The sequence below is a fragment of the Cydia pomonella genome, chromosome 9, assembly GCF_033807575.1.
Source record: "Cydia pomonella isolate Wapato2018A chromosome 9, ilCydPomo1, whole genome shotgun sequence".
In the NCBI taxonomy this organism is placed as follows: Eukaryota; Metazoa; Arthropoda; class Insecta; order Lepidoptera; family Tortricidae; genus Cydia; species Cydia pomonella.
Window position 1 is genome coordinate 50,739 of NC_084711.1, and position 13,736 is coordinate 64,474.

At 43.1% G+C, this 13,736-nt stretch overlaps 1 protein-coding gene across 1 annotated transcript in view; it reads right to left on the minus strand.

Annotated features, from left to right (window-relative positions):
• Positions 1–13,736, minus strand: part of LOC133520975 (helicase domino) — a gene marked incomplete at its 3' end in the record, with an annotated part of 65,343 nt that overhangs the window by 42,557 nt on the left and 9,050 nt on the right. Inside the window, 1 exon segment of the mRNA XM_061855695.1 lies at positions 3,982–4,172. Coding sequence (XP_061711679.1) covers positions 3,982–4,172 — 191 coding nt within the window.

Here is a 13,736-nt window from a genome sequence, read left to right on the forward strand (position 1 = left end):
CGGTGAAGAAGAAAAACATCGTGAGGTAACCGGGCTAATCCCAATAAGGCCTCTAGTTTAACTAGTGCCTACGCCAATTCTCGGGATTAGTTTCCAAGCGGACCCCAGGCTCCCATGAGCCGTGGCAAAATGCCGGGACAACGCGAGGAAGAAGAAGAAGATGAAGACGATTATTGAAAACTACAAAGATTTCAACGAATGACGAAAACCATGCTGGTTTAAGAAAATTCATTCTTTATTCAAGACATACTAAACTTGGCGCTAAGAGATTTCAGCTCTAGATATAAATAATATCATATTTCACATTGAGTAACGCACTCTTGAACCAATACTTTTTCTTGTTTTTATGGAGAAATATAATTCTCAATTCAATTATGAGTATCTCACCCCAAGAAACAAAGTTTCTTGGCACAAGTTCTTTAAGTATTGCACTAAGACAGTTAGGTTTAATTTAAAAAATACAATACTTAAAACGTAAACGCTCTTGGTGAGAATAATGAGCTTTTTAAAAAAAAACTTTTTATAGCTCGGATAGAGAATTTAATTTTTTAGCTTAAATAATAAACTTTGAAATATTTTATATCTTAACGCAAGAATTTTATTGTTTCCTTATATAGGAAACACAAAATGTCTTGACACAAGAGTATTTACTTCGCTGGAGAACTATTTTTTTTCTGTGTATTTATGTATGTATGTTTGTTCAGGTGGAATCTTGCAACTCAATTTTGAAGCAGATATCTTCAGCCGATTGAGCTGAAATTTTGTATACACGTTTAGTTCGGATGACAATGCATGATAAATTATGTGACGTCATCAATCCAACATGGCGGACCATTCAAGATGGCGGAATAGTTATTTTTAATGCACTTCTACAATATGGGTATCAAATGAAAGGGATTGTTGACAGTAACTCGAAAAAATATGTGACGTTATTCTAAATCCAATATGGCGGAACATTCAAGATGGCGGAATAGTTATTTTTAATGCACTTCTACAATATGGGTATCAAATGAAAGGGAGTGTTGAGAGTAACTCAAAATAACTAAAAAGTAAAAAAAAAAATTTTAGTAAAAGCTTTTATTTAAATATAAATATTATAAGACATTATTACACAAATTGACTAAGTCCCACAGTAAGCTCAATAAGGCTTGTGTTGAGGGTACTTAGACAACGATATATATAATACATAAATATTCATAAATACTTAAATACATAGAAAACACCCATGACTCAGGAACAAATATCTATGCTCATCACACGAATAAATGCCCTTACCAGGATTTAAACCCGGGACCATCGGCTTCGTAGGCAGGGTCACTACCAACTAGGCCAGACCGGTCGTCATATATTTAAATGCTCAAAAGAGAAGAAGTTAAAATTTTCCTTTAAAATTTTAATCATCAACTTATAACCTCATTATATACAATTTATATGTTCATAAAAGCTTGTCGCGAGGTTTAAGTACCTATAAGTATTAAATTAAATTAAAATGTTTGAAAATTTAAACTTAGCAGATCAAGTTACTTAATTAAAGAGGTACTAGTCTGTTTATACAATTAAATCGCGCGACAAGCTTTAATGAACATATAAATTGTGTATAATGAGGTTATAAGTTGATGATTAAAATTTTAAAGGAAAATTTTATTTTCTTCTTTTTAGAGCATTTAAATAAAAGCTTTTATTTAAAAAAAAAACAATTTTTCAACGCGAACACCTCAGAGCATGTGAGTAAGACTTCTCGGACTACGACAGAAAAATACAATGCGAACAGAGTGGGTGCTAGGACGCAACCTTCCTTCACCCCGCACGTAACGGGGAAGAAGTCCGATTGTTCGTCATCGGTAGCAACGCAGCACTCCATGTCGTCATGTAGCAGTTTCACTAGCCTTACAAACTTCTCCGTGCATCCAAATCCGTGTTTTAAATATTGGAGCAATGTAAATGTTAGATTTAAAAAATAAATTTTGCGGTCATGACGAGAAAAAGTTGAAACGGACACTTGAACTTGCAACGGTGAGTCAAGTAGACATCGACCTTCCACTGTTGTGATATATCGTAAAAAGGAATTTATCGAAATAAGTAATTTGAAATAGACTTCTAGACATCCTGCCAGTGGAAGTGAATTTATATTTATAATATTTTGATTATTTTGTGAGTGCCGTCTCAACTGTATCAAGGGGTAAGTTTTAGTATTAGGTATAGAATTGGATGTTAGTATTTTATAATTAGGCGTTGAAGTTACTTTCGATTATTATTCCTTGTAGGGAGGAATAACAAGTCTGTATTTTGTTTTAGCGTATCGACATGCCCTTTTGGTTCACGGCTATTAAAGTATTTATAACCACCACCACCACCAGTTGTACCACGTCGTACAACTGACGGAAACTCTCCTGGCGTCCAACACTTAGTTTAGTGCTTAGTTTTAGTTATTTAGATCTAATAAACGTAGTTAATAAGCTTACTGAGTCTGATTTAATATCCCTGTCAACCCGTAACAATTGGCCGACATTGAAATGGTGGCCGAATAGGCCGGATACCGAATAGTGGCCGAATATTCGTTGCATCTCTAATCTAGACTGATGTCAAGATTATGAATTTGTAGTCAGTTACTAATTTCGCAGACATTCTTTGATGATTTCGTTATGTTTTTCGTCTTTGCCAATTTCAAACAATAATGAGATATCATCGGCAAATAAACTGTTGTAGGCGTTGAATATTTAGAAATGCATATGCGTTCAGTAAGAAATGCATATACTTGGAAAAATTCGACCAATGCTGCCGCGATAGCAGAGGACGCTGGTTCGATTTCAGCCTGGGGCACTGGAGGCCTTGGTCACTTTTTCTTGGTATATGACATTTATTTCAGTTTTGTTTGTGTTTACGAATAAAAATTATTCTATTCTATTCTATATATGTAGTAGTGTTTCTACTTGAAATAAAAACAAATTAAAATATTTTCTAAAAATAATTTAATTTGTTCTAATACTTCTAATAGTATTGTCTCGGTCTGTCCTCTAACCTGGACTGGACTAGTCAAGTAACCCTTTGGGTGCATGTTTGTGGAACCTTAAAGCTAGACTTTCGTGGCCAGCGGCCGATGCGACAGTCGCGCGCGGCTCACGCTCGCGACAGTCGCGCGCGGCTGACGCGCGCGGCCGATGCAGAGCTCCAGACTTTCATGGGTCGCGGCCGATGCGTCAGTCGCGCGCGGCCACTGGCATTGGTGAGTGTCCGTCTAGTGCAGTTTTGTGAGATCTTCAATGACTTCTAAAAAATATATTTTGCTAGCGATGCTAGGAGAAGAAGAGCATGACGATTTGCTATTGTTACATTATTTCAAGCAAATAAGTCCAATTGATCCAATTTTCAGGAACAGAAATGATGAAGGATTTTATCGTATTTTGATAGAGATACCCTTAAAATCTGATGAATTCAGTAAGTTTTGTCGATTAAATAAAAGACAATTTAATTTTGTTTTGTCTTTAATATATGACGAAATCAAACCAAAAACATAAAACAATCTGTCCCGAAGAGAAGTTATAATCCTTTGAAGAAAGGTCGTATAAAAAAGTGTGCTGCGCTACCAAATTGATAAGAATTTCTTCTTCTTGCAAAGAAAATGATGCAATGTTCGCCATTTTTGACCGCGCGTCACGCGTCATACACAGACCAACCGAACACGACCGCGCGCGGCTCGCGTCTGTCGCTACTGACGCGAGCCGCGCGCGACTAGAGCCGCTACCCTCGAAAGTGGCGCCATTGGTTTCATACTGATTATCACTGACGCGCGGCAGATACGACTGTCGCGAGCGTCAGCCGCGCGCGACTGTCGCATCGGCCGCTAGCCACGAAAGTCTAGCTTAAAGATTCTTGTTATGATTACACAGCGTCCTTGAGGTTGGAGCTATCGTGCTCACACTGCACTTGGTTGAGCCTAGTATTGCTGCCATTTTGTAGAGAGGAATGGTGGAGGAACGTTACCGGTCACGCAGTGTCTTGAGCCGCAGCAGCTTGTACTCGAGCACGCGCTTGCGCAGCGAAGGCGCTTCGTCGAGCTTGGTGCGTTTGCGCGGCGGCTCGTCGGGCGCGCGCTCGGGCGGCGCGGCGGCGCCGTTGAGCGCCTCCGCGCCGCCCCCGCCGCCCGGCACCACGCCCACCACGCGCTCCACCCCCTGCAACAACACAAAAAATATATTCAACAGTGTACAGGAAGTGCCCCGACTTAACAGCGGTGTTTACAGGTCACAGATTTGTCAAATTTAACCTTTAATAACATGACAATACGAGTCAAGGCACGCGCCTTGTGAATGACACGGTCTATATTGGGTCAAAGGAGTCTTGGCGAATATGGAACCCCTGCTGGTGAATATGTGGTAAAGAGGAAGACAAAGTAATTGTACGGTCACGTCTGAAAATATCGAAACGGAAAAAGTGCCAAAAATATGTATACACTACCCTAATTATAAAGGCCATAAGGTCATGTATACATATTTTTGGCAGTTCGATCGTGTCGATGTTTTCAGACGTGACCGTACGGTCCGTACAAAGGTTCCGGAGGAATCCGGATACTTGAATGAGGAGCTCTTGGACAAATTAGATCGTTTAATTAATAATTGTATTTGTTTTGTTTTCGTCTCCGCAAATACGATCATGTCTTCTCATTCCTCTCAAAACTAGGCTGGTTTCCTATTCGTATTCGGCGAAACATTCGCATTCTCTGCACCCTCTTTTCTGTTCTTAACGACCCTCAGTCCCTCGAATATCTAAAATCTTTCTTCCACTACTATGGGGTCTCTCGTGTCCGTCAGCTTCGTTCTTCTGGCAATCTATCTCAGTCTATACCATCTCACCGAACTGGTTACATGTCCGATTCTTTCTCTATTCAGGCAGCTCGACTTTGGAATAGTCTCCCTGTCAAAATTAGATAGTGTCCGAACAGGTTTCCTTTTAAAAAATCCTGCTTTTTCTGCTTTGTAAGTTCACCTGATTTTATATATATGTAAGTATATGCATTTATATCAAGATTATTTATGTATGTTTATGTTTGTGTATTTCTTATGATTGTATTGTGTTCGTACATGTACCTACTTCTTCGTCTAGTCATGTTTTTGCACCGCCTACAACTAATCTGCTTTGCCTAAAGGTTGACTGGTAAAATGCCTTATGTTCGCCTTTTGTACAGTGTGTTTTCTTATGTGCAGTGCAATAAAGATTAAGTTAACATTTCGACCGTCAGTTTCCATCACATAGCGAGTCATACGCGTATTGGCAGGTGTAAAGACATTTTAAAAGATTACGACGCACTACTCGCTATGTGTATGAAGTCATAATGTTCACACGCCGTAATATGAACAGTTTCAAACGGTCAAATAATTCATGCAGAAGACCGGGCACCCGCTGCGGCGGCGACTGGCGCTGTTCGACAAGTCACCGCGCGTGATCGGTCCTGCATTCTACGGGTAGGCGTTCTCAGTAATGAAACATCGAATAATATTTATGAACACTGACTCAAAGAAATATTACTCACAAAATCGCTGAAATTTCTGAAAAAGAATATATGGACATGAAACGCGATAATGATGTAAATATTTTTTCTATAAAATTTAATCTGACATTGTTATTTCTGTGACGACCGGTCTGGCCTCGTGGGTTGTGACCCTGCCTATGAAGCCGATGGTCCCGGGTTCAAATCCTGGTAAGGGCATTTATTCGTGTGATGAGCATGGATATTTGTTCCCGAGTCATGGGTGTTTTCTATGTATTTAAGTATTTATAAATATTTATATATTATATAAATCGTTGTCTAAGTACCCTCAACACAAGCCTTATTGAGCTTACTGTGGGACTTAGTCAATTAGTGTAATAATGTCCTATAGTATTTATTATTTATTTATTTTTATTTTTTATTTCTTATTGTTTTTAGCTGTTAATTGGGAATTTCATTTTAATTTGATTTTGCAATATTATTATTAATTCTGACATTATATTAAATAGGATGCCCTAGCAATACATATACAGGTTGGCCCTTTTAGATTGGTCAGTATGGGAAAGTCTGAAACTATAAAGGCCAGGCCACACCGGTTGCGTGTGCGTAGACGTGCACGTGCGCGTGCGCGTCCCGTTGCGTTGTAAACTAAGAATTCTCATAAGATATGACACACCGCTTGCGTGACGTGCGCGTGACGTACGCGTGCGCGTGAGCTGCACGCATTGCAGCTCCGACGAGACAAACCGGCTGCGTGCTGCGTGCACGCATGCACGCAGCGGAGCGGCAACGTCGCTTCGTTTGTATTTGTTTACAAGTCGGCCGGTGCGTGTAGTGGATTTTATAATGGATTAAGAAAGAATGGTCGCATTAAGAATGTTTGCAGTGCAAAACCTTCGTCGCCGATCAAAATATCTTTTTCCATTGATTTCGTGAACTCACACCCTTTTAGATTTCGCAGGAGTATTTTGTGATAAAAAGTAAGAGGTGTGCTTCTTCTTCATCCGACTAACTACTATCGAATATTGTTAGTTGTCTAGAGGCTAGGGCATCATAGTACGCAAATGGCGGCGGATCTGCACGCAGAGCTGCAGCGTGCGCTTGCGTGACGTGTACAGCACCCTGCGTGGCGTGCGCTGCGTGACGTGCGCGTTACCCGGTGTGACAGGGGTGCTGTGCACGTCTACGCTTACGTCGACGCACACGTGCTGCGCACGCAAGCGGTGTGGCTCGGCCTTAAGACATACAAAGATCTGTTCTTAGGAACCATGTCATTGATTTTAATAACAAGAAAAGCTGCATTCATACATTAATAAAAAAACCTGTACACAGCTCGGGAATCGAACCCGGACGTTTTGAAAAATAAAACTAAAACGATTTCTATTTAGATATTAATTGTGTAGGGTCTTTTTTACTGAAGCAGTAAATTTTACTATGTCCAGTTACGTTCTTACGTTACTTGCTTACGTTGGAAATATCATAGCCACTGAAAACTTATAAATTTAGATGATGATTTGACGAATAAAGAATACATATATGAAATTTAATAAAATATACAACGTGTCCCAAAACTCAACGATAAGCCGGCACCAGAGGATGGAGCTGCTTATGATTAGTCGAGAAAAAATAAGGAAAAAAATATATCTCAATTATTTTAGAAATTACAGAAAAAAAATGAAATTCATTGAAAATCGACATCCCTAATGGTATTTTTAACGACCATGTCTACAAATATTCAAATATTACTGTTTTTTATTTTGTTTTTGGAAACTTCAGTAGCCCTGCTATCTAACACAGTTCTTAAAAATACCAAAATACATGTAGTTTTTACACAAAAAATAATCAAAATTCATTTTGTCCCTACAATTTTGAAAGATTGTTTCTTACAGTCCACTTTCAATCATCATGGTGTAAAAAAATAGTATCGACACCACTATGGCAATTATTTTCAAAAGTTGACGCAACTAACCAAGATTCCAAAATGGTATAATACTTCTAGCAATGAAAATCCGCACTTGATGAGAGAAGACAAATCTCAGTATCAATTCAAGGTTAACTTATGGACGGGCATCTTAAATGGAAATGTAATTGGACCCTTTGAGTTACAAGGAAACCTTAATGGTGATGGCTATTTGACCTTTTTACAAAACGACTTGCCTGAATTATTAGAAGACGTGCCTTTACGTGATTTACAAAACATGTGGTTTCAAAATGATGGTTGCCCAGCTCACTATGCCCGTGCAGTGCGAGAATACTTAAACCAAGAGTATCCAGGGCGTTGGATCGGGCGACTTGGTCCTATCTTGTGGCCACCCCGTTCGCCCGACCTGAACCCCCTGGACTTCTTCTACTGGGGCTGTCTTAAAGACAAAATCTACTCAAAACCCATAGCAACATTGGACGAGCTTCGCCAAAAAATCACACAAGCTGCGGATCATATCAATGGTAGAAGATATGCACGACGGATAAAACGATCATTTCTAAGGCGATGTCATGTCTGTATTAATGCCGGTGGCAGGCAATTTGAACATTTACTGTAGTATTAATAATGTAGTAAATGAATTTAAAAAAAAGGAAAAAAAATTGTACCATTTCTTTGCATTTATTCAACATTTTTCAACAACAAAAATCCTTTTTTGGGTACAGTAAAAGTGATTACCGCCAACATTAAATAATGTCGATTCTTGTTTAAAAATTCGTTGTTTTTTTTTTGTGACTAGGTTTCCTAAAGTATTATATCATTTTGGAATCTTGGTTAGTTGCGTCAACTTTTGAAAATAATTGCCATAGTGGTGTCGATACTATTTTTTTACACCATGATGATTGAAAGTGGACTGTAAGAAAAAATCTTTCAAAATTGTAGGGACAAAATGAATTTTGATTATTTTTTGTGTAAAAACTACATGTATTATGGTATTTTTAAGAACTGTGTTAGATAGCAGGGCTACTTAAGTTTCCAAAAACAAAAAAAAAACAGTAATATTTGAATATTTGTGACATGGTCGTTAAAAATACCATTAGGGATGTCGATTTTCGATGAATTTCATTTTTTTTCTGTAATTTCTAAAATAATTGAGATATATTTTTTTCCTTATTTTTTCTCGACTAATCATAAGCAGCGCCATCCTCTGGTGCCGGCTTATCGTTGAGTTTTGGGACACGTTGTACATAGACAATTAAATTCGAATGGTATTTGTAGCTATATTATTTATTAGCGACTACATTAGAAGGATCCTGTGTCCATTTCTTTGGTATGCCCAACAGCCCAAACGGCTGAACGGTTATGACATAAGAGGTGTCTTTGAATTTGTCAGAATAGTAGTAGTAACATAGGCTGTGTAAATTTTGAAAATATGGTTTCTAACCATAGCAATATCGGTATCAAATGAAAGATAGAGAAAAGATTTGAAAAATATATGTAACTAAAGCTGCTTTTATATTTTCAGTAGATTTTTTAAGCTGTCGGGTTTTTTGTTTTTATTGACCGAAACGTTAGCGAAGATCTCCATTTGAACTCGGGAATTTTGCTTTTGCTTTCGTATGTCCGGATGTTCTCCTCTACAGGTCGCAATTCTTAACCGAATCTCGCGAAATTTTGTGACCAGTCTATGATTAAATATTTTTTATTTAATCGTATGGCTTATACAAAAACATAGGCAGTTACATAAATATCACAGAATAAAAATTACACTACAAATAAAATTTAAATTAAATGTCAATATTCAGAGCGTTCAGCCACGCAATTGCGTCGGGTGTTAGGCGCAGCAGGTCCTCTGGTGGTCCCGAGTATGAGTGAGGGCATCGCTGAATTATATGCTCCATAGTCTGGACTTCTTCGTCACACTCGCACATTGCAGTCTTTCCATCCCCATTTATGCAGAAAGTAATTGCAGCGACCGTGACCCGTTCTCAGTCTATTTAAGCGACACCACAATCTCCGGGGGAGGTTGAATCCTAATGGTTTAGAAGTCGGGTCTATGGTTTCTACGTGAGAGCCAGCAGAAGCAGTGGTCCATTCAGTTTTCCAGGCTTCAGTCACATTGAAACCATTTAGAGTTTGAGCAGCAGCATACGCAGGACTTTTTTTTTTTTTTTTTTATACCACGACGGTGGCAAACAAGCATACGGCCCGCCTGATGGTAAGCAGTCACCGCAGCCTATGGACGCCTGCAACACCAGAGGCATTACATGCGCGTTGCCGACCCTTTAAAAACCTGTACACTCCTTTTTTGAAGAACCCCATACTGTAGCCCCTCGGGAAAACCTCGGCAGGAAGCTCATTCCACAGCCGAAGCGTTCGCGGGAGGAAATTCCTCTTAAACCGCACAGTACGCGACCATTTAGGTTCTAGGGTGTGAGGATGAACACCCTGCCGACGGCGAGCGGTGCGGTGATAGAAAGCGGCCGTTGGCATTCATGTCAAACAATTCTTCAGAGCACAGCCCATTGTACAAGCGGTAGAACACACACAAGGAGGCAAAGTCTCTCCTTAGACTTAAAGGTTCAATACCGCTTGTGAGTTTGGGATCGTCGACGATTCGTACAGCGCGCCTTTGGACTGAGTCGAATGGTCCAAGCTGGCATGCAGGTGCTCCTGCCCAAAGGTGACAGCAATACTCCATATGGGGTCTGACTTGCGATTTATAAAGCAGCAGTCTTTGCCCCGGAGTAAAGTATCGCCTCGCTTTATTGAGCACACCCAGTTTTTTGGATGCCAGCGCAGCCTTTCCTTCCAGGTGGCTACGGAATTGGACGTCACTGGAAATGTCGACACCGAGGATCCCAATACTCCCTGATATGGTAAGGACTGAGCCTTGGAACTGTGGGACCACAGTAAATGGGGTTTTCTTAGCGGTAAACGCGCAAACTTGTGTCTTGGTGGGGTTGAATCGGACTAGATTGTCCCGACCCCACACCGAAACTCTGGATAGAGTGCTCTCAATGTCCGACACAAGCTTTTCACGACTCTCCAGCACCACAGAACGAGGGATATTGGCACGGCCTGTGTAATAGGCATCCCCAGTACTGTCGTCCGCATAGCAATGAATGTCGTCGTTAGACAACATGTCATTGATGTGCAGCAAAAACAGCGTTGGGGATAGCACAGAACCTTGCGGAACGCCAGCGTTAATGTCCATGCTATCGGAGCAGCTTCCGTCTACTACGGCTCGTATGCGTCTGCCGGACAAAAAGCTAGCGATCCATTTGCATAGTCCCTCCGGCAGTCCATAAGATGGTAACTTCGATAGGAGACCCCTATGCCAGACCCGATCGAACGCCTTCGCTATATCTAGGCTAACTGCCAATGCCTCACCTTGACTCTCAATGGCCGAAGCCCAGCGGTGTGTGAGATACACTAGAAGATCACCAGTCGAGCGACCGTGGCGGAAACCATACTGGCGGTCGCTGATCAGGTCGTGTTCTTCTAGGTATCTTAGGAGCTTTGCGTTAATTATACGCTCCATGACCTTTGAGAGAAGAGAGGTAATAGCAATAGGCCTGTAATTCGATGAGGTTTTTTCGTGAGGTGTTTATAGTGCGATTTTGGTGATTTTTGGAGTTTAGACGTAAACAAATTTTGGCTATTCATCCCGGTTACCGAAACGCAGCTTACTTTACGACTTGGCATTCTATTTGGATTTTTGGTGTTTTTCGATTTGAGTGATTTTTGTGCGGTTTTTGCTTTGTGTTAAAAAATTTCTATCTTCTTTTTTTTTTCTTTTTCTGTTCTTTGTGTTTAGCTGGTAATTTTACATTTCTTTTCTTCTTTCTTCTTCCGTTTTCCCGGTAACGCTGGGACTCTTGGTTCCGGAGTTATAGGGGAAACAATTGTTTGTTTTGAAGTTTTGTGTGTTGTCTTAATTTTCGGTAAAAAATTTTTATCTTCTTTTTCTTTCTTCTTTCTTCTTTTTGAGCGATAGGAGTGGTTAGGTAAGAGTAAGACCTACCTAGCAACGTTTGGTTTATAACTCTCCGACGTCAGAGTCGGAAGTTATAAATTAAAATCCGGATTGCTAATCCAGTTTTTGCGGCGCTTCCAACTACTTTTCTTAAGTTGGTAAACTTTTGAAAAAAGATAGCGTCGTAACCTGGCTAGCTGGTGTCCGGGCGTTTGGGTATCTGGATAGGGGAGGTGAAACTCCGTATTCCTATCCTAGTCCCAAAATTTTCGGACGACTGCAAGGGGGGAAAAAATAATTTTAGAACGCTAATTCCTTAAGTTTGTCAAGTGTGGCACAGATCACGCTTGACCGTTTTTACGGAATTAGTGTTTTCGGTCGCTTCCTCCATGGTTTTGGAGGGGGAAACGCCGGATCCGGGTGGGGATAAGAGAGGAGAAGGGGGGGAGGCAAGAAAAAGGGGGGGTTGCGGACGATCTGGAGGAATGGGGACCAACTTGGAGCCCCAAAGGGAGGCGAGTTTGGAGGTTAGCCAGGACGGCGAGGACGGTGAGGACTCTGGAAGGGGGTACATTGGGGGGGGGGATGTCTCCCCCACCCCTACTTTGGGAAGATTTTGGTCGGGGGAGAAAAGGAGGGTAAGACGTCTCTCTGAGACGTCTACTGACGAGTGGGGCAGTGTGGTGACGGACGGAGCCAGGAGCTCGAATCGGGACGAAACAGGGGGGAATATCAGGGAGAGACGGGAGAAAAGGGGCAGAGACCACCAGGACAGTGAGGGTGAGACGCCAGTGCGCAAGCTGAGCACTTCCCGCCGTGGCCGTGGCAAAGGGCACTACACGGGACTCAGCGCCGCCAAGGCGCAACTGGAGGACTATGAGACGGTATCTGAGACGGAAGTCCCATATAGTCCGAAACCGAGGCGGAGCACCGGTAGGCGTTCGCGGAGCCCAGTACAAATGGGGGAGACTTCGGAGGGGTATGAAACTCCTGGCGGCCGCATCAAGGCCTGTGCGCGGGAGATATTAAGTGATGCGGCCAAAAGTAAAAATTTAAAAGGCGACATACGGGGGAGAATCAACTCTGCCTGTAGGGAGTTGATGAGTCTGGCAGACTCGCTCGGTGAGTCCGAAGTTGTCCGCTCGCTTAAGGCGGACAACGAAAGGATGAGGAGTGAGTTGGAGCACCTCCGCCTGGAGACGAAGGCTCTGCGCAAGGCCTTCTCCGAGCGCAGGCAGGCGGAGCCAATCAGGGCAGGGACGGAGACGCAAACCCTTCTCGAGGAATTGGGCAAACTCATGGAGGTCCGCCTGGGGAGCTTCCAGAGGGAAATGTTCCAATCCCTGGGGAACATGGTGAATGCCCGCCTCGAGAGTGTGGAGGGACGACTGCCGCCGGAGCCCATCCGCCGACCACCACTGGCGGCTGATAGGAGAAGGACGCTCCCGGACCAGGAAATGGACCTGGATGTGGTGGGGCATCAAGCGGAGGTACCCAGTGTCCCAAGGACACAAAGGAAGGCTGGAGGGGCATCTCAATTGGCCTCCCCAATGGCGTCCAGTCAAACAGCAGGAGCTCCCCGAGTGGCTGAAGCACCCCCACTGCGGCAGACACAGGCTGGACAGACCCAAACCAGGCCGGTCCCAAAACCAAGGGGCAAAAAACCCCAGCCGGCGATCCCTGCGCCCAGGGTACCGGGAAGACAGGCCCGCCCGAGTGTGCCGCCACCTGCGCCGCCTACTCCCCAACAAGAAGGTTGGTCTACTGTGGTCAAAAAGGGCAAGGCTAAGGCTAAGGCCCCTCCCCAGCCCCAACCACAGCAAACCCAGAGGAAGGTGACAGCCCCAAAATTAGTGGCCCCAACTATGGCGGCGGTTGTTGTGGCCCTCAAGCCGGACGCCCAAACCGACTACAGGTCGGTTATGGAGAGGGCCACCACACTTAAGTTGGCGGAGCTTGGCGTGGACCACCTGAATGTGCGCAGAACGGCCACAGGGGCGCGTATCATAGAGGTACCAGGGGCGCAGAGCAGTCAGGCGGCGGACAACCTGGTGGACCGGCTCCGGAGTCTTGTAGGCGATGTAGCTGAGGTCTACCGGCCGGTCAAGAAGGCCGAAATCAAAATCTCCGGTTTCGACGAATCCGTCACTCCGGAGATTCTAAAAAGGGAGGTTGCCGCCAGAGGCAGATGCCTAGAAGGCCAGGTGTCGGTGGGGGCAATACGGATGGCGGCCAACGGGACCGGCTCGGTCATCCTGCGGTGCCCACTGACAGCGGCCAAGGTAGTGGTCACAGCAGGACGCATAGTCGTCGGGTGGTCTGCGGCCCGGGTGGAGGCGTTGGAACAGCTG